We start from the raw sequence: 22038 nt of genomic DNA, 5'->3' as shown, positions 1-22038 counted from the left end.
ATGAGTTCAAGAACATGTTGTGATGTAGACATTTCTATGTCTATGAGTCACAACTTGGATAAAGGAAGAATTTAATTATTCTCCAAATTTTATCCTATATATTGCATTCCACGCAATACTATTATCACAAGTATAAGTAATAAGTCATATCACAGGTATAGCAACATAACATAGTATCATGTGTTCAATGATACCACATGCTTAGAAGATTCAGATAGATATAGAGTATCAATCTACGCTTATTCATCTTAATTGATGATGCTAGATATGTTATCTCTCAGTATGAATATCAAGTTAAGAGGGAGTGTTCATTTTGTAACTTCGATAACATACTGATCCAATTTTACAGATCGTACTGATCATGTAATGCATGTATATCCTCATTTTGGATTTGCCTCTTTAATATGTCTTAGATTGTTAACCTTATAGGCGACCTCTCTAGGAGCATTTATTAATGTTTCTTTGCATGATTGTTGTTAGTATATTTACTAACAAATTATGTTAACTAGGAGATGCCGATATTGGAGTATAATAACTAAGTTATATATAAGGGCCAACCAGGAAGAGACATGTCCTTTCTAAGGACATGCCTCTTGGGTGCATTAAAAATATAAGGTTAGAATGAGGTTAGAGAACACACAATACAATATAAAGTTTGCTTCTCTACATTTCTGTCTTATAGGAATTATTGCAGAGTAAGAACATTTCCAGAATTGAGATTATACCATTGAAGACACTTCATATAAGTCTGATATAGAAGATCATCTTCAGCAAGTAACTAAGAAGGGAGATTATTTCAGTCTGATTTATAGCAGAATTTGCAGAAACTTTACAAGTATGTGTGACATGATTTGATTGGATATGACTAGATATGTACGACTCGAATATTCAAATTGGTTGAGGATGAATGGGTGCTACCTCAGCATGCTTATCTCATAAACTTGATAAATTTCTTGGTGATGAGAGAAATATCTCTCAATACTTAAAATTATCAAGCCTTCAGTTGTAATGGTTTATATTCCCAAATTGCTTTATCTTCACAAATTTTCTCCATCTTTTAGAAATCTTCTCGTGGTAATTGTTAGAACTTGCTTGTGCTTGAGATTTTGGTGTGCTAGCCTTGATCTTGTAGAGGTGTTATAAGTGTTTCATGTAGTTGGGTCAATCCAATCGAACTTGGACTTTCCAAGGAAATTCAAGTTGTGATGATCTCCTTCACTTGTGGTCTTGATCATGATGTTGCACAACTTGCTCTTTGAACTCCACTTTCATGTCTTGAACTTGGTCTTCAACTTGGTACCACCTTGACTTAATGAATGACTTGGATTTGTATCCTCATCAGATTGCCTTGTGTATCCTCATCAGATTGCCTTGTTTAATCAATGCTTTCTCCTTCATGCCTTGGGATTTTGTATTCCAACTTTCTTTCTTACTTAATCGCTCCACTTGTAGCTACCCCTTCGATGCTCGATGTCTCCATGTTTTCCTTGATGTAGTAGCCACAGAGTGCCCTCTATGCCATGAAACATCTGGCTCCATGTTATCTTCTTGCCATCTTCATGTTGAGAGTCACTATCTTACCTTGCATAAACAAGAAAATACTTTGTGTTAAACCCATAAGATAGAAAATGTAAACAATACTAAGATATTTTGATAAAGCATTCTATATACTCTTAGCATTACATGTAGATTACTCCAAGCACTAAAATTGAAAAAATTTCATTCCTAATCCAACTTCTGATTTCCGATTTCAAGTTTTTCATTTTTCTTTATACACATGCTCAAAGGTTTAAACTCCAGTATCAAGTTTTAACTCAATTCTGAAAGCTATAAACTCCTACACTGCTATACTTTCAGATTTATTCATCTTGGCCTTGATTTTCTCATGTCATACTCTCAAAGTTTGAATTTCATGTTCGTCCAAGACCACCATTTCAAGTTTATTATCTCCAAATCAAATTTCCTATGAATTCCAATCCCATACCTCAAGTCTCAATCAAATCAGACTTAAGCCAGATTGTGAAGCTTCAAAATCTCGATTCTCATACCCTGGTCAAGTTGTTGCAACTCATGTACTAGAGCAGAAATCAGCCACAAATAAGGTGCACTCCATGAAGGTATGGTGGAAATGCAAGGCAAATTAGGCACTCTGTATTGAGAGATGTGGAAATTGGATGGAAATAAGGCATAATCACCTGCATTTTCAGCTTAGCTTTTGTTTGCACTTTGGTCTTGAATCTCAAACATTCTCAACAGAGATAATTTGTGAGAACATTTCAGAAATTCAGCACAGGGAAAAATGTAATCACATACTTTCCACAACCTTTAAAACCCTAGCCTATTGTACTTTCATAGAATATAATTTCAGAAGAACAATTAAGACCATTAAGTCTGTACATAAAGACTTGTCAAACTTTTCATTCACTAAACAGAGCCAGAGAAACAACCTGATATCATCCAACTCTTGCAACAGAACAGCCAACCCAGAATGCAAACAATAGAATCATACCTGAGGTCAGGTCTTAACAAATGACAAAAATAGCCATTTCTGCAATATTCTAGATGGGTAGCAATGATTTTTCACATGTGCATAAATTTTTCCATTTCCTCTTTTATATCCTGCAAACTCCCCCACCTTGAATTTGCTTGTAATTTCATATCAGCGTTAGTTTTCCTTCTCCTTCCCTTCACCCTGCCTGAAAAAATTGCTTGTAATTTCAAATCAGCTTTAGTTTTCCTTCCACTTCCCCTCACAACTACCTCAAATCTTTCTTTCCAATGTCTTCTGGATACATTCACAGGAATAGAGTACATAAGAAACAAAAGAAAATTTCCTTTACATGCATTCCCAATGCATCTATGGCATTCCGCATTCCTTTAGAGCATAGTTCAGTTCACCTAAAAAAATTATGTATGGATCAAGGAATGCTATGCAATTCAGAACAGAATATCCATTCAGACAAATTTTACAACATACATATTCTGTTCAAGTGAGAAAAATGCGTTGGTTACGAAGAGATTGAATTTGTTTAGCTGTATTCATATATCTACCTAAATATATAGTATACACAATGGATTGTCCAGGAACACATAAAAGATTAGACCTGAACATACCTTGTAACTTTCAGCAGCTACATAGACAGGTTTCTTCATGCTGTGAGCCACCAATGCAGTTTGATATGTTCCAATCATATTGATAATACCTCCGCTCTCAACAACCCCATCCGCACCAAAAAGTATCATATCAATCTTCTCCATAGTATAAGCAACCGCAGAATCTAAGATTAGTTTAACAGGAACATCAGCAGCTACCAGTTCCTTTGACATTTCTATGCCTGTATTAGCAGGCCGGCCTTCTACTTGTAGATTAGACCACAAGGGAAGTCAGAGCAAGTGGAAGCCAAACATATATTAAAAAATTTAATACATAAATAAAAATAAACTAAAACTAACCAGTGCAAATAACACTAAAGTGCTTCCCATTTAATGCTGCCATCTTTAATAGTGCCAAAACAACTCTTGAAAAACCATGAATAAGGATAGTACTACCATCCTGTACAAAATCTTGCCCGAGCATCGCAATAGTCTTACGAGCCTTCACATTGAAGAATATGCAATTAGGCTATTATTTGTTTGAAAATACTAACCCTGCCAAATGACCTTTCACTTAAAAAAGAAATGGCTTCCAAGCAAGAACTCTTCTTTTTCAATGGTAAATTATTCTTATGAAAACCTTGCAAGTGCAAATTATGAAGCTTAATTCATGTCTGCATTATAAAATCAGAAGGTATATACCTTAAAGGAGATTTCACCAAATCTTTCACCCCGTTCTATCAGACGAGATTTGCCAGCAGGAAAGTCTTCATACTCCAAAGCATTTGTCCTAGTTACGTATCGCATGAAAAGGTCACACCCAGCAGACAGCGATATAGATGTCTCATCCCATGCCTGGCAATTTGTAACATCATCAAATGATCTATATAACAGCAGCCATACAACTGCTCCATGCAATTTTATTCTGAAGCTCTACCTGCTGATTCTGTTAGAAAAGACAGTTCATACCATACTATAACATATTTTAGCTGATATTGCACACACAACTCAAAACTATAAAGGTTATCCATGATTGGATTTGGAATGTATGAATTTTACATTACTAAATACACATGAACCAAAAGCTCTTAAAAGGAGGCCAAACCCACAACAAAATTCAAATATTCCAGTTGCTTCATAATAGAAGACAAACATATACATGCAGTCTTTAAGCAGTAATTGAATATAAAAGAATTACATCACAATTTACAAACAAACTTTAGGAATCAGATGAATACATCCCAGTCAAAATGATTTGAAATTGCATTAGGTAGGGCTTCTGAGACAATCCAGGAAATGGCTGGAGACAGTAAGTTTATTCTATAGCTGAAGAAGTACTACTATCTGTACAGAGATTCTGGTGGTTCTCTGCCTACTTTCGTCTGACAACTTCCACAAAGGTGATAAACCTGATTTCTTGAAGAGATAGCCACTCTCAAATACAGAACTTTTCAAAGGACACCTGAGGAATAAAGGTTAATTATATCCAAAAACTTTTTTTTATAAAACTCAAACTCACATATAAGCTGAATAGCACATCAAAAGGCCAATTTAAATCACATGGAGGTGTTCACAAAACATTCATACAGATTAAGAAACCCAGAGAAGTTTAACAGATTATCATCCTGTAGGGAGAAGAGACATCGTAAACTAAATACATAAAGCCGAAGACACATAAGCAACAGTTAATTCAAGAAGTTGTATGTGATGCCTATCGTCAAAGGTTTGGCGAATAAAGGTGGCAAGTCCATTCATCACTGTGTTGACCAATCACAAAAACCTGTTTCAGCATCCCAAGTCTATCTCATTGCAGCTCCATCCCATTGAAATCCTTTGAATGCAATTCAAGGATTCATGGTCTCTTGGAAACAGTATAGTGCTGAAATTGTTCTGGACACCAACGTAATCTCTTCTTGCCCTTTCATTTTTCAGGTTTGTTTCTCTCTTTAGCCCTACTCTAAGACACTTTGTTTTCAATGCAACTAATTATTGTCTTTTGATTCTTTATGTTTTGAAAAATGTTATAATATCCCAATTCTAATATTTCTACAATTTTATAAATTATTTGATGAACTGCATAACCCTCACACTTGACCATCAAGGTCCCAATGCGAGCAAGGTGAGAGCATACAATGATTGGTGGCACACCACACAGTTCTAACAAGAAATAAAATGCAGGAAATGAAATAGATAAACAATTACCATAGTGGCATTACCATCCAAACTTACATATTCAAGTTAATTTGGTGGTAAACCCCACAGATTACTACAATTTTGAATGATAAACAATTAATAGTAATACTCTCATATTTTGACTAACAATTTGAAAGTAGACAATTCAAACAACAATTGGATTGGGAAAAAAAGCACAAAAAAATTAATATCTAGATTGAGTTAATATAACTGAGAGATGAACAAGTGATATAGCTAAACCAATCATCTGATAAGCTGCTGATGAATCCAACCGAAACTGCTCTAGAAATTTGTTAAAAGTTCTAGGAATCATTCACTTAACTGATTGTAGCCTTCGACGAATTTATATTGTAACCCAAAGAGGTACTATTGTAACAAATTTGCCCAAAACCCAAACTACTTCAAACATATTTCTCAGTGCTGAATATTGAATACAAACCAAAGTTTGAAGTCATACAAACCACTCAGCAATATTAGTATGTGGTAATCTTCTGTTTATCAGCTAATAAGAGAGCTGAAAATGATGGAAAGTTAGGAGATTTTCTCCTACACCTGGCAAAGTCTGGTTCGGTTTGGCACAAATTCAGTTCCTTGTCAAATTTGTAGGCAATCCTGCCGCAGAGACCCGGGTGGAATTCAGCAGACTTGTAAGAAAATTTACTTTCCAGCAGACGAACTTGGGCCGACAATGGTCCAAAAAACACATATTTGTGACTTTTAAAAAAAAAAAAATGGCCAAATTTGGTCTATTTTACTCTCCAACCCTAAAAGTGACCACTAGCAAGGCCAAATAGATTGTTTTATATGTCATTTGTGCATTTGTGAATGAAAAAGAAAACCTCTTGCCTTCATTGCTAAACTTGTGTGTGTGTGTGTTCGTGTGTGTGTGCGTGTGCATGTGTGTGTGTGTGCGTGCGTGACTTTTTTTTTTAAAACAGTTGCCAAATTTGGTCTATTCGACCCTCCAACCCTAAAAGTGACCACTACCAAGGCCAAATAGGCTGTTTTACATGTCATTTGTGCATTTGTGAATGAAAATGAAAACCTCTTGCCTCCATTGCTAAACTTGTCTGTGTGTGTGTGCGTGTGGGCATGCAAGCATGTGTGTAGTACTTCATAACAAACATATCTCACGTATATTACGTGAACAGCATTGAAAACTTCGCAATAAAGACAGTTTCACGGCCTTTCAAAAACATATCATATATAAATCACTTTCCTTTCCACAGAGGATAGTGACCAAGGAAAATTGGTAGCATTTCAGTAAATTCCCAAATGGTATGACTCCTTTCCCAAAAAGGGGACAGGAGAAATGCCAAACAACTCCTACCCTTTCATTGGTCAAGATCCTTTTAGTAGCCATGGCACTATTTAGAAGTTGGAACATATTGGTAAACACTTTTGAAGAATACTAGTTTCTTGTTCGTTAAGGCAAATTATTACTACCTTCTAATTCTCTTTAATTCCTTAGAAACTGGTGAGCAATAGGTTGATGCACTACTGGCAAATTTTTTGTTCCAGTTTTTGGTTTTCAGAACATTAATGAAGCTTTGGAAGGAGTCAATAATGTTAGCCAATTCAATGTGGATTATGATTCATGGGAGTTGGGCTGCTTTATACAGGTACAGTCCCTTTTCTAGCTTTGATTATCAAGATCCTTAACAGTTTTGGGGAAATATTCCTCAAGTAACTTGTCACACAACAAAATAGATCTCTTGGCTTTCAGGGGGACAGAATAGTAGATTCAAGATTTTAGGTTAACCAAGTGAAGGAATAGAGTGCAAGGATTGAATCCTTGGAGATGATAGAACGAAATTAGGATTATAGGATTTCCTATAAATTAGCTCAAATGCTAATGTAATTCCCAAACAAAAGCCAGTAATAGAACCAATGCTAGCATCTGGAAGTGAGAAAGCAAATTTAAGGGTAGTCTTACTTATTTTTTCTGGATGATCATCTTGAAGGTGTTTCATGACCTGTGTGGATGTCAGCACCCTTCAAAGTTTGCCCAATATCACCCTTGCAAACTTCATCTAGTATCATGATTCATGACAAGATGGTTATCATTCACAAATGCTTACTTCAATTACTTCAGCATTCATTCTATTTTCCTTCATATCTCTTTTTTAATTGTCCTCTTTTCCTTCCCATTACAGAACAAAATAAGGATTATAGGATTTTCTATAAATTAGCTCAAAGGCTAATGTCACTGTCATAGGTTAAGCAAGTAATAAAACCAAGGCTAACATCTGGAAGTGAGAAAGAAAAGTTAAGGGTGGTCTTACTTCTTTTTTTCTGGTTAATCATCTTGAATGTATATCATGTCCTGTGTGGATATCAGCACCCCTGAAAGTTTGCTCAACGTCACTATCACAATCCTCATATAGTATCATGACAAAACAGTTGGCATTCACAAATGCTTTGACTTCAGTTCCTTCAGCATTCACTTTATTTTTCTCTGTATCTCTTTTTTAAGTTCTCTTTTTCTTCCTATCATAAATTTTCAGAGACAAACTACTTACTCATAAGGCGTTTGCATTGACAATATGGTATATGTATAGATTTTGCTAGCAGTCAAACAATCATAAGATTCATAATGCTAGTAGTTTAGCACCCATAGAAAGATATTGACCTTGAAGGACCACTTGAAGTTGCCATGATAAATGCAAACCAGTTGAGATGTACCAAAAGTGTGAGCGAAATTCAAATCAATTTTAATAACATTCTGTGAAGAAAAATTTCTCCATTACAGAGGTCAACTAATGAAACCTAAGTGTTTCATCTCTTTGATGAGGTGTGAATAGCATTCAGTTATACAAGAGGGGGGATGATTTCGTATAATAAAAAACATTTACTTTTCCAAAACTCAATTAATCACAATAATAATACTACAAAAACTTAATCATCTGCAGCATGAAACACATATGCAAGATCTAGCAATCAGGGACACAAAATGAAAACACAATTTACATGGAAACAATTGGTTTGACCTTTCAGATCAATGACAATAATTTTCCATCAATCTCACCCTTTGTCATTGATAACAACCTCTCATAGAAATATTCTTGGAATGCAATAGGAACAAATTCTTCCCCTTGCTTTACTCTCCCTTTGACATCACTGACAAAGGCTTTTAGGGTCAAGAAACAAGACAATGAATAGATCCCCCCAAGTAAAAGCTTCTATTGAATAGCTTAGTGACTCTATGACAGTGACATCATACCGAATTTCTCCCTCAGGTACTCAAAAATTTCGTTAGGAAGAGCCTTCGTGAAAATGTTTGCAATCTATTCCTTTCTAGTGATATATTCAAACTTTACTTGTTGATAGTCCCCCTATTCCTTTTAGAAGTGGTATTTGATGGAAATATGCTTTGTTCTGGAGTGCATATTCTTCAAGATGTTGTTTGAAGAGGTATTATCACAAAATATGGAGATCGGATACTCATAATCAAACCTAAAATCCTACGAAGTTTGTTTGATCCATAGAACTTGTGTGCAACATGGTGTTGCTACAATATATTCCGCCTCTACTGATGTAAGGAAACTGAAGCATTTTGTTTACTCAAGGCACCAGATTGCTACAAAGGAAAAACAAACCTCCACTACTGCTTTTTCTGATATCAACACTGTCAGCCCGATGACTATGACAGTGACATCACACCCAATTTCTCCCTCAGGTACTCAAAACTTCTTTAGGAAGAGGCTTTCTGAAAATGCTTGCAATCTATTCCTTTGTAGTGAAATATCCAAACTTTACTTGTTGATAATCCCTCTATTCCTTTAAGATGTGATATTTGACAGAAATATGATTTGTTCTGGAGTGCATATTCTTCAAGATGTTGTTTGAAGAGGTATTGTCACAAAATATGGAGATCGGATACTCATAATCAAACCTAAAATCCTACGAAGTTTGTTTGATCCATAGAACTTGTGTGCAACATGGTGTTGCTACAATATATTCCGCCTCTACTGATGTAAGGAAACTGAAGCATTTTGTTTACTCAAGGCACCAGATTGCTACAAAGGAAAAACAAACCTCCACTACTGCTTTTTCTGATATCAACACTGTCAGCCCGATGACTATGACAGTGACATCACACCCAATTTCTCCCTCAGGTACTCAAAACTTCTTTAGGAAGAGGCTTTCTGAAAATGCTTGCAATCTATTCCTTTGTAGTGAAATATCCAAACTTTACTTGTTGATAATCCCTCTATTCCTTTAAGATGTGATATTTGACAGAAATATGATTTGTTCTGGAGTGCATACTCTTCAAGATGTTGTTTGAACTGGTATTGTCACAAAAAATGGAGAGGGAATGCTCATAATCAAACTTAAAATCCTACACAGTTTGTTTCATCAATAGAATTTGTGTGCAAAATGGTGTTGCTGCAATATATTCCACCTCTACTAAAGATAAGGAAACCGAAGCCTTTTGTTTACTCAACCAAGATACCAGATTGTTACCAAGGAAAAACAATCCTCCGCTAGTGTTTTTCTGATATCAACCCTGTCAGTCCAATCCACATCCATGTACACTATAAGCATGAAATCTTTACCTCTTGAATACCACAACCCAGCATCCTAGTGCCCTTTAGATATCTAAATATTTTTTTTGAACACTTGCACATGAGTCTCCTTTGGTGTTGCCTGAAGCTGTGCCACCAAACCACCTATTTGCATAATATTGTGGCTTGTAGTTGTCACATATAATAGACTCCCAATCATTAACCTATAAAGAGTATGATTTGCCTAAGATGATTCATCAACTTTACTTAGTTTACATGCAGTTATAATGGCTGTGCACACGGGATTGCAATCCTCCATTTTGAACTTCTCCAATATTCCCTCAATATAATTGGTTTGTGAAATTAATGTTCCTTTATCTGATTAAGAAATTTGTAACCCAAGGAAGAAAGACAACTCACCTAGCATAGACATTTTAGCTTCTTTTTGCATCTCCATGGAAAACTCAACACATATCAATAATTCCTCCAAAAATGGTATCATGTACATACACCACAACCAAAAGACGATATCCTTCATTCTTGATAGAAAGATTGTTGTTCGCAATTCATCTTTTTAAGCCTTGTTGTTGAAGACATTCCTTTATCTGATTGAGAAATTTGCAACCCAAGGAAGAAAGATGACTCACCAAGCATAAACATTTCAACTTCTTTTTGCATCTCCATAGCAAATTCTTGACACATATTTCAATAATTCTTCCAAAAATGGTATCATGTACATAGACCACAACCAAAAGACGATCTCCTTCATTCTTGATAGAAAGATTGCTGTTCACAATTCCTCTTTTTTAAAGCCTTTATGTTGAAGATAATTGTCTAGCATTGAATAAAAAGCCCTCGAGGCTAACTTTTAGCCCATAAAGTGCCTTCTTTAGCCTTCCTCACTCTCTGAAATGATGAAGTCTTCAGTTTGTTCAATGTGTACCTCTTCCTCTAGATTGTCATTAAGAAAGGTGGACTTCACATCCATTTGGCAGATTTTGAAATTCTTATTGCTAGCAAGAGCTAAAAACATCCTTATCAACTCCACACGAGCAGCATGGACAAAAGTTTCTTCAAAAGCAATTCCTTTAACTTGAGTGAATCCATTTCATACTAGTCTTGCCTTGTTCCTCACAGCTTGGCCATCTTCAATTAGCTTGTTTCTAAATACCCACTTAGTACCAATCAAACTCTTATCCTTAGGTCTTGGGACAAGTTTCCAAGTTTCATTCTTCTCAATTTTATTCAGTTACTCTTCCATAACTTTATCCAATGCTTATCCTCAGTTGCTTTTGTAAAGCTTTTTGGTTCTATTGTATAGTGCAAGAACAAAACCGCAATTGTTGATGTACTAGTAAAACTCCTCCTCGCCTAAATCTTCGTGTCTCTGTCCCCAAATAATCAAGTGTTCTAGATGATTCTTTTGAACAAAAGCCTTGAATGGTGCTTTCGATGGTGTCTTTGGGTCCCTTTCCTCAACTCTCTTCCTTAGTTTCTACCATTGTTTGCTCTTCTTTGCAAACTCCCTCATTTTGAGATACTTCTTCATAATGTCTTCCCTCATCTACTTTCATATTTGCAATTTCAATGACCTCATCCAGCCTCTTATTATAACATTTCTACACATTATTTTTTGTGTAGTAATCTAGGAATATTCCTTCATCAGCTCTAAAACCAAACTTTCCTAAATTTTCTTCATATCAGCTTATGTAACATGTGCTTCCAAAAATTTGGAGTGCTTTACTATTGTAGGCCTTCCTTTCCATAACTCATAAGGCATTTTGCTATCGTTTACTATGACTTCTCCAAGGTTCAAAATATACTCTCGCATGTATTAGAGTTCTCTCTATTTTTGTTTCTCCCTCTTCTATAGATTTATTTCTATTTATAATGGTCACTCTTCTTTTATATTTCCACATTCTCTCACTATTTAAATATGGAAACTTCCTCTCTTTCACTCCTATGTTTCCATATCTCTCTTTGTTCATATATGAAAAAATTTTGTCTCCCTTCAGAATGTTTCTATTTCTCTCTTTCTTCATTATAAAAACATTCTTGTGTATACTTGTATATATATAGATCATTTATGATCTTTGTTTAATAACAAGTTCATTATTTTTACCCATAATGTAAAGTTTCTACAAATTCTGAACAACCAAATCTGATATGAAGCCTTTGTACTTTGCTGAAGATGGTCTTTATCAACACCAACTGATATATGCAATATCCTTTGACTGATGTATAATTCTGCAACTATATATTTATATCTGCTATAATTCGTAAGAGGCAATGTATGCTAAAGGAGCAGACTTGGTATTTCTTGTGTGTCCTTTATCCACATTCACACCCTATTTAAATATAGCAACCAAAGGGCATGTCCTTAGAAAGGACATATCCCTTCCAAAGTCAACCTTAATTGCTCTCTTAAAATCGGCAACTTTAGAAGGAGACATATTTTTAATATATAGACTAACCAAGATGATTAGTTAGACTTTAACTATGTTGTCCAAAGGAGACGTCGATACCTATTAAGGAGAAGACAATTATTTATAGGACTAACTTACTAAGGGATTTTATGCAAGAACAAATCTGTACGATCTATAATCAGACCAATATGATATATCAGAGTTAAAGAATTAACACTCCCTCTTAACTTGATAATCCTACTGAGAGATAACATATCTAGCAATATCAATTAAGATGAAGCATAGATTGATGCTCTATATCTATCTAAATCTTCTAAGCATGCAGTATCATTGAACACATGATACAATGTCATATTACTATACCTATGATATGACTTATCACTTATACTAGTGATAATGATATTGCATTGCATGGTATGCAACACACAAGATAAAATCTGGAGAATGATTAAATTCTTTCTTTATCCAAGTTGTGACTCGTAGGCATAGAAATGCCTATATGACAATGTGATCTTGAACTCATCCATATCTGACAGTAGTTCTCTATTGTTCAGCACATTGCCTAAGAGATTGTCATCTCTCATAATGTCTTTTAAACAAGTGTTAATTATCTCAAAGATCATCACCTCTTAAATAATGAATGCAAATGGTGGAGCCCATAACAGTCAATAGCCTGACAATAATAATTTTAACTCAAAATTATTTCATTAATAATTAAAGAATACAAATGTATTATAATTCAATCATAAGTCTTTTCCTGAAGGATCTATCTTCACTCAAGAGAGAGGTTTGGTAAGAATATTTGTTGTCTGATCTATAGTGCAAATGTATTCTAATTTTACAGTATTCTTGTCTACCATATCTCTTACATAATGTAAGGAATTTCAATATGCTTGGACTTGTCATGGAAAATTGGATTCACAGAAAGCTTGATGGAACTCTGATTATCACAATGAATAATAGTAGGATCCATGGGTTGACCAAATAAACCCACCTGCAACTTTCTAAGCCAAACTGCCTCCCAAGAGGCCATTGTTGTGGCAATGTATTCAGCTTTTGTGGAACTCTGTGCTATTGATGCTTGCTTTCTGCATATCCAAGATATCATCGCTAAGCCTAAACTGAAACAGCATCCTAAGGTGCTTTTCCTATCAGTAACACTTCCAGCCCAATCTGAGTCTGTGTACCCATATAAGTCCAAGTCAACTTTCTCATACTCAAGCCCAAGGTTAAGAGTGCCTTGTAAGTATCTCATAATGTGTTTGACTGCAACTAGGTAAATCTCCTTTAGCTCACACATAAACTGACTTGAGGCATTAACAACATAGCAAATATCAGGTCTTGTATTTACCAAGTACATAAAAGATCCAATCATCTGTCTGTAAAGAGTAGAATCTATTGAGGGTGATTTTGTTGCTGCTTCCTTAAGTTTGTGTAGATTAGTCTCCATAGGGCATGTCGTGGAGTCTATTTTTGTTGTACTGAATGTAGTAGCAGATCACTTCTAATAATAATATTCCCCTTTTCCTGTTGCATTCATTTTGTCTTGGGTTGTGTCCTCACCAAGTGGTATTAGAGTAAGTCAACCTAAGTGCGAAGATAGAGCACCGATTATGAGGCAGTTTGCACTAGGACCGTGTGGTTGTGGGTTTTGATACAAGAAGATGCCTCCACAAAGGGAGCGTGGTGGAAGGGCCGGAGTTGTTACTCCTGAGGTTAAAGCCCTCTAGACACAAGTCCAAGCATTACAAGGGGAGATCCGTAGAGGGATGAATGTTGCCGTAGGCGACGAAAGTGAGGAAGAAAATGAAGAAGGAAATATTGGGCAGGAAGGGGAAGGAGATGGAGAAGTCCTAAACCAAGCGGAGGAGAGGCTTTTTAGGGTCATTGCCAAGCTTGGAAAAAGACCTAAAATTGACGTTAGCGTGTTTTCGGGAAATCTAAACCCGGATGAGTTGATCGACTGGATCAATGAGCTGGAGGAATATTTTGAGTATGAGGATATCGGGGACCCTGATAGAGTTAAGTTTGCGAAGGCCATGCCAAAATTTGGTGGCAAGAGATTCAATTGGAAAGAAATAGAAAAGGAAAGGAGAATATCACAAGATGGGATCGCATGGTGGACAAAATAAAGAAGCAGTGCATTCCTGTTGATTACGAGCTTGATTTGTTCAAAAAGATGCAAGGGTTAAAGCAAGCGGGAAAATCTGTCCAAGAATACACAGAGGAATTTTACCGAGTCCTTATTAGGGCGGGGCATGCAGAAGCAAACAAGGAGAAGGTTGCCCGTTACCTTAGTGGGTTAAGACCTAGCATTCAGGAGGAGTTAAGTCTCGTTTGAATGACTAGCATTAGAGAGGCATACCAGTTTGCCTTGCGAGTTGAGGAGAAGCTAAACAAAAAGTTTGATGGAAGGCAAAGAGGGCGCAATCAAGGAGGAAGGGGTGGTGGCAGGTCATTTGGAGGCCGAATTGAGAACCAGAAGAAAAATGAAGAGGTGGGTACTAGCCGAAACCAGAGGAACGAGGGTTTCAGCCGCTCCCGTGATCAAAACTTTGGAGATCAGAGAGGAAGAGGTAGAGGACGTGGACAAGGTTCAAGAAGAGGAGGCTTCCGTGGTACCTATTTTAATTGTAATGAAGAAGGTCATCATGCCTTTGAATGCCCTCAACGCCAAGGAAGGACAGATAGGAGAGTTGATGGTCAAGCAAGGGTTGCTCATGTGGATGAGATGATGCACAGTGATCACATTCAAAGAATGCAAAAAAAGGAGAGGTTCTTGTTAATGAAAAGGTCTTACTGAGTGGTAAGACTAAACCTGGACAAAGGAGGAGTTTGTTTCATACCAAGTGCAAGTGCAAGGGTAAATGTTGTGAAGTGATTGTTGATGGTGGAAGCACTAACAATTTGGTGTCAGAGGAGATGGTCTCAAAGCTAAAGCTCAAGAGGGAGAAACACCCCCAACCCTATTGGATTGCTTGGGTGCAAGATGATCATAAGGTCCTAGTTAGTGAGCAATGTTTGGTAAAGTTCAAGATTGGGAGTGACCATGAGGAGGCTCTCTATGACATCATTCCAATGGATGTCTCCCATTTATTGTTGGGAAGGCCATGGCAGTTTGATATGCATGCTATACATGATGGTCATCCAAATACATACTCTCTGCCAAAGGATGGAGTTCGCCACAAATTGAAGCCCTTGATAAAGGAGGGTGAAAAGGTATGCAATAATGCTATGGTATGTCTTGTTGATGGAAGAAAATTTCTGGATGGCATGAAACATCAGCATATGTGTTATGCTTTAATTCCTAAAAAAGATAAGGAAGGTAGTAGTGAAATTTCACTTGAAGTTTCAGGTCTATTAAGTGAGTATGGAGATGTCATCTCTGATAATGTTCCAAAAGGGTTGCCGCCAGTAAGGCAAATCAGTCATCAAATAGATTTAGTCCCTGGAGCTAGTTTGCCTAACAAAGCTGCTCATAGGATGACTCATACTAAGACTAAGGAGCTAAACAGACAAGTTCAGGAGCTGTTGAGGAAAGGTTTGATTCGAGAGAACCTGAGTCCATGTGCAGTACCTACATTGTTGGCACCAAAGAAGGATGGAGAGTGGAGAATGTGTACAGACTCTCAGGCTATAAATAGAATAACCATCAAGTATTGGTCTCCTTTGCCAAGAATGGATGATCTTATGGACTGTTTGAGTGGAGCTCAGTCCTTCACAAAGATAGATCTCAAAAGTGGTTATCACCAGATACGGATACAAGAAGGAGATGAGTGGAAGACTGCAATCAAGACCAAGGAGGGTATATATGAGTGGTTAGTCATGCCCTTTGGACTGACCAATGTGCCAAGCACCTTCATGCGGCTTATGAATGAGGTACTAAAGAAATTTTTAAAAAAATTTGTTATTGTCTATCTGGATGATATTTTGATTTTCAGTAAGTCTTTGGATGAACATTTATTGCACATTCGTAGTGTCTTTGAAAGGTTGAGGGAAGAGAAATTGTTGATTAATTTGAAGAAGTGTAGCTTTGTCAAAAGGGAGTTAGTCTATTTGGGGTTTGTTATATCAGCTGAGGGTCTCAAAATGAACCCAAAGAAGGTGAAGGTCATCTTTGAATGGCCTACTCCAAGGTCTGCCACTAAGGTAAGTTCATTCCATGGTCTGGCTAGTTTTTACAAGTTCATTAGGAATTTCAGTAGTATATGTGCACCCCTAATTGAACAATGAGAGGGGATAGAAAAGAGTTCAAGTGGACTACAGGAGCTGCAAGGAGTTTTGAATGCTGAAGAAGAAGGTGACAGAGCAACCTGTCTTGGCACTTCCTGATTTCAACAAAGTGTTCCAGGTGGATTACGATGCTAGTGGCAATGCTATTGGGGCTATGTTGAACCAAGAAAGTAAGCCTATTGCCTATTTTAGTGAAAAATTGAATGATGCAAAGAAGTATTCTATTTATGATCAGGAGTTCTATGCAATAGTTCAGGCATTAAAGAAATGGAGGCATTATTTGTTGCCAAAAGAATTTGTTTTGTATGCTAATTACCAAGCATTGTAGTACCTAAATAGCCAAGGTAGATTGAATTAGAGACATTTAAAATGGTTAGAGTTCATGCAAAGCTATACATTTGTATTAAAACATAGAAGCGGAAGGTCTAATAGGGTTGCAGATGCATTAAGTAGGAGACAGTTGTTGCTGACAGTAATGCAAGTTGAAGTGGTTGGGTTTGATGAACTCAAGAATCTGTACCCTGAGGATCCTAACTTTGCAGAGGCTTGGAAGGCTTGTAAAGAACCTGTTACTCTAGAGAGGACCAGGTGGCTAGATTACATGATTCAGGATGGTATGTTGTTCAAGGGAAGTCAATTGTGTATTCCAAAGAGTTCCATGAGGGTGAACTTGATCAAGGAGAAGCACAGTGGAGGGATGGCAAGACACTCTGGTTGAGATAAGACCATTGCCATTATTAAAGAGCATTACTTTTGGCCTCAATTGTCACAGGATGTGAAGAAGTTTGTGCAGAGTTGTCAAGTATATCAAACAGCCAAAGGATTTAGTCAAAATACTGGACTCTATCAGCCATTGCCTATTCCATCGAAGCCTTGGGAGGACATAAGTATGGATTTTGTTCTTGGACTGCCAAGGACACAAAGGGGTAATGACACAGTATTTGTGATGGTTGATAGGTTCTCCAAGATGGCACATTTCATTCCATACCACAAGACTCATGATGCAGTGCATATTGCAGATTTGTTTTTCAGAGACGTGGTGAGGCTACATGGTCTCCCAAAAAGTATTGTTTTTGACAGAGATACTAAATTTGTTGGGCATTTCTGGAGGACTTTGTGGAAGAAGTTGAAGACAGAATTGAAGTTTAGTTTTGCACATCATTTGCCAACTGATAGACAAACAGAAGTAGTGAATAGGAGTCTGGGTAATTTACTAAGGTGTTTAGTAGGAGATAAGCCCAAGGGATGGGATTTGATTCTACCACAAGCAGAAGTTGCTTACAATAATTTTGTAAATAGGAGTACTGGTAGATCACTATTCCAAATATGTATGGGAGCAGTCCAAGGACTGCACCAGAGCTGAGGAAGATGGAGCAAGGAGAGAGGACAAGTGCTGAGGCAGAAGACTTTGTTGAACATGTCAAGAACCTACATGAGGAGTTGCGAGCACATATTACCCAAATGAACCTACAGTATAAGACCAGGGCAAATCAAAAGAGGAGACATAAGGAGTTCCAAGTTGGAGATTAAGTTATGGTATATTTGAGGAAGGAATGATTTCCAGTGGGTACCTACAAGCTGAAGATGAAGAAATTTGGCCCCTACAAAATTTTGAAGAAACATGACTCAAGGAATGCATATGAGGTGGAGTTGCCAGATGGGATTCACAATTCTCCTATTTTCAATATTGCCGACTTAACAGAATATCATGATGATGGTGAAGATGAGGAGTTGATGTTGGAGCCATGTCCAATTCCTACTTTTGCGAAAGAAGAGATTGAAGAAATTTTGGATAATCGTGTGGGCCAAAGTACCAGAAACAGGGAGTATGAAGAATACCTAGTAAAGTGGAAAGGAGGACTCAACTTGGATATCCGCAATGGAGGTTGCCCATTTGGGTTTTCCTCTACCAGCTATAAAGTGATAGGGTCACTTTTCAATCTACCCTGGGTGTCTGATGCAAGAGCATCCAATGGTGTAAGGGCAATCTTGTATCACCCAAAAATATGCTTAGTGTTAGTTTCTGTTTAAAGTGCTTTCATTTCTGGATACCCATTTGGGTCAAGTAAAGATTCCAACTCTCATAGTTCCACTATTAGTTTTCTAGGTTAGAGCTTTTGAGCACCTTGGGATACGTGCCAATGTAAAAAATAGGTTATTTTGTAATTGAGCCATAATTATGATGAGTTAGAGGGTGTAAGTAGGAGGGATGATTATAATTGTAATTTAAAGCACTCCAGAAAAAGAATCAAGTCAAAAGGCTTTACGGTTTGAAAGTTATTGCGGCATTGTAAAGGCAGTTTTTGGTGGAGTTTAGGAGAAGGTATTGTGAGAAGGGTTTTCTCCAGAATCTGATAACATTGTAAGCCCATAGGGCATGTCATGGAGTCTATTTTTGTTGTACTGAATGTAGTAGCAGATCACTTCTGATAATAATATTCCCCTTTTTCTGTTGTATTCATTTTGTCTTAGGTTGTGTCCTCATCAATGTGAGATTTGGGGAAGAAGCATGTGAGATCATAAATGGAGGCAAGTAGAGAGAATCCATAAAATTTTAATTATTAGCAGCCTTTAAATTAAAAACATTGTCCCCTATGAGATCTTAACTGCAGAAACGGGCATATTTCCTTTAGAGGCTTCGAAAATGGTTCAGTTGTCAAGCTCTCTAAAAAAAACTCAAGGTATGGAAAAACATTGTTGGCCTAAATTGATCGTGAAGGAAAGACTAGATAGAAGAAAAAAAACGTGGATGAAGCGAAGCGTCAAGTGGATAAAAAAATGGAATGTGAAATGCATGAATGTTTGAACAACAATGAAGAAACAAAAAAGTTCGTGAGGGAAAAATTCAGGAGTATTGTATGGTCAAAACAATATGGGAACAAAAAATATTGCTATATCAATGAATTTAACCCCACAAGAGATCATGAGGAGAAAGCACCCATAGGAGCAAATATTAAATGGAGAGTGAAAATGCTTATAGCACAACTTAGGACAAGTTCTCACCATTTGAGGTGTGAAACAAATAGGTGCACAATACCTAAGGAAGAATGGGAAGAGAGAATATGTCTATTTTGCAACATGGGAGTGGTAGAGATAAAGTAACGTGTTATCATGGAGTGCTACCATACAGTGACATCTACTCCAGCGATGAGGATATTTTAGAAGAGGATAATCTAGGTAACTTATTTGAAGCAGCGCAACTAAACGGGACAGTAAACTTAGTGATCGAAATTCACTATTGAAGAGCAGACTTAAAGAAGGTTCAAATGGTCTAAATTTCTAGAACCCCATATTACAATAATAGATAGCTTCTATTATTAGTTAATGATTATCTATTTGTAATCTATTGCAAATATTAGAATGTTCCTACTATTTAGTTAGGTTGCAGATAATTGTTTGTTTTCTATCAGCTAGAATAGAAAGTTTCTTTTCTTTACGATCATTTCCTAAAGAAACATCGTTTCATTCTTTTGTATATATTGACCTCTCGGTCTTTATTAATATCAAGCAAACATTTACCAATTATTTCCGTAATATGGTATCAAAGCTCGGTTCAATCTTTTCGAAAGTAATAATAATTTCTCGCTGAAATAATCTGACCCTTATTTTTTAAATTATTCTTTTCATAATTTATCTACTTCACCTGGTTTGGCTAGGGTTTTTTGTTTGCAACCCGCATATCTGCAACTCTTGTTTGAATTGGCTCACGACTGAATATAACGGCGTCCATCTACAAACTCACAATTTTCTAGCTCATCCATCCATAAATCGCAACTTTTCTAGCTCGTTTTCTATTGTGAAATTGAGTCGCTTTTTGGTAGCCGTTCTTCCCAAATGCGAGCCTATAACACCACTTTTTGGTGTCAAAAACTTCATCTTCTATGATGTCTCGGTAAGAAACCCCTTTCGTGGAAAAATTGGCAACCTGCTACCTGAAATCACCATTTTTTCTACAACTTTTTGCCTCCATAGTCACCGACTAGGGTTTTGATCAAAAACCCTAATTTTTTTCTCGAATTTTTTTATTACAAAATCTTGGTGCATTTTTCAAGAGCTCAACTAGGTTGTCATCAAATTTTTTTGGGTGCCTTGATTTTTGTGCCTCGATTTTCGAACTAGCGGTTCCAAAAACCAACATATTCTTTCTGAATTTTTTGAGCTCTCTTCCGAGTACCTGTTCAATTTTTCTAGGTTTTCCATTTTTTTGCCTCAAAGTACATGCATTCATAGATTTTCATGTTCTCACTGAAAAAGATGTTATTGCATCACTAACAAATATTCTGCTCAAAGGCAATTCAAAATTCAATGGTCGGAATAATACGACATGCAACCAACGGATACTAGCAATCTTCAAACATTGGAATACCAATCAAATTGTTCTCGATGTTACACAGCACCCGACTGCAACTGGTATTGCTCAAGATACATGGGATCTAAATAATCAAGAGGCAATGATGCTTCTCAAATTATCTATAGTTGATGATTAGCTCCATCAGATTCCATCCAGCAAAACAGTTACTGAGATATGGGAGCATCTAAAGAGACTTAATGAGACATCAGACAAATGCAGAGCCTTCTTTCTCAAGAACACTCTATTTTCTATTGTCATGGAAGAGCGGAAATCACTCTAGAAACACCTAAATAGGATTCAAGAAATCCGTGATCATAAAACTCAAAAGTTTGCCCAAGTCCTGTGAGCATTTTAAATGAGCATTATCTCTCTCAACCTGCTCGGGAAGAGCTTGTCCTCGGATTGCCAGAGATTCAGACTCAACAGCTTAGAGTTTGTGATGCATGTCACGCTAGGAGGAAACATCACACACCTTTCACTAGTGGCGATTCATGGTGAGCTTCTCAGGTACTTCAATTTTTTCATGTCGATATCTATGGCCCTATGGCCACTCCTTCTGTTCTTGGCTCTAGGTATTTTCTATTGTTTGTTGATGATTTCAATAGAAAAATTTGGGTATATTTTCTTAAAATGAAATCAGATGCATTTCCTGTATTTCAGAAGTTTAAACATTGAGTTGAAAAAGAGTATGGGAAATCTATTATTACTCTTAGATCAGACAAAGGGTGGGAATTCTGTTCTAATGAATTTTCTAGCTTCCTAGATATTCATGGCATCACACACCAGTTACCCACACCCCACACACCACAACAGAACAGTGTAGTTGAACGTTGGAACAGAACAATCACTGAGATGGCTTGATCCATGCTCGAGCACAGACATGTTCTGAAGAAGTTTTGGGCAAAAGCAATTAACAATGCAGTTTATCTTTTCAATCAGTCACCCACAGTAGCGGTCAATAGTAAGACTCCGGAAGAGGCCTGATCAGGTCGCAAGCCTAGAATCAGTCACCTCAAGGTTTTTGGCTCTCTTGCTTTTGTTTGGATCCTTGATGCATCACATACCAAGTTGGATGCCAAGAGTTAGAAACTCATGTTTGTTAGATACAATAGTCTTCACAAAGCCCACCGCTTGATCGACACTAAGACATCTCGTCTCTTATACAGTTGTGATGTAGTCTTTGATTAGTAGTGAGGACCATTCATGCCTATTTCTCTTGTTCCAAATCCAACAA

The 22038-nt window shown here is 36.8% G+C and overlaps 1 protein-coding gene across 4 annotated transcripts in view; it reads right to left on the bottom strand.

Annotated features, from left to right (window-relative positions):
• LOC149548406 (uncharacterized) overlaps positions 1–22038 on the bottom strand; it is a 55829-nt gene that overhangs the window by 13286 nt on the left and 20505 nt on the right. The window contains exons 3-6 of one of the 4 annotated variants that reach the window (XM_089792484.1): positions 3796–3948; positions 3454–3595; positions 3115–3356; positions 919–1581 (exon numbers count right to left, since the gene is read on the bottom strand). In XM_089792484.1, coding sequence (XP_089648610.1) covers positions 1573–1581; positions 3115–3356; positions 3454–3595; positions 3796–3948 — 546 coding nt within the window. In that variant the 3' untranslated portion in view covers positions 919–1572. Of the gene's footprint in view, positions 1–918; positions 1582–3114; positions 3357–3453; positions 3596–3795; positions 3949–22038 lie in introns of those variants that run through there. The other 3 variants (XM_089792483.1, XM_089792480.1, XM_089792482.1) reach the window with 3 other exon arrangements.

This window comes from Cupressus sempervirens, chromosome 7 (genome assembly GCF_028749045.1).
Source record: "Cupressus sempervirens isolate cs-2001-9-10 chromosome 7, ASM2874904v1, whole genome shotgun sequence".
NCBI lineage: Eukaryota > Viridiplantae > Streptophyta > Pinopsida > Cupressales > Cupressaceae > Cupressus > Cupressus sempervirens.
Note: the sequence above shows the minus strand (reverse complement) of the source record. Positions and strands in the feature narration are given on the sequence as shown.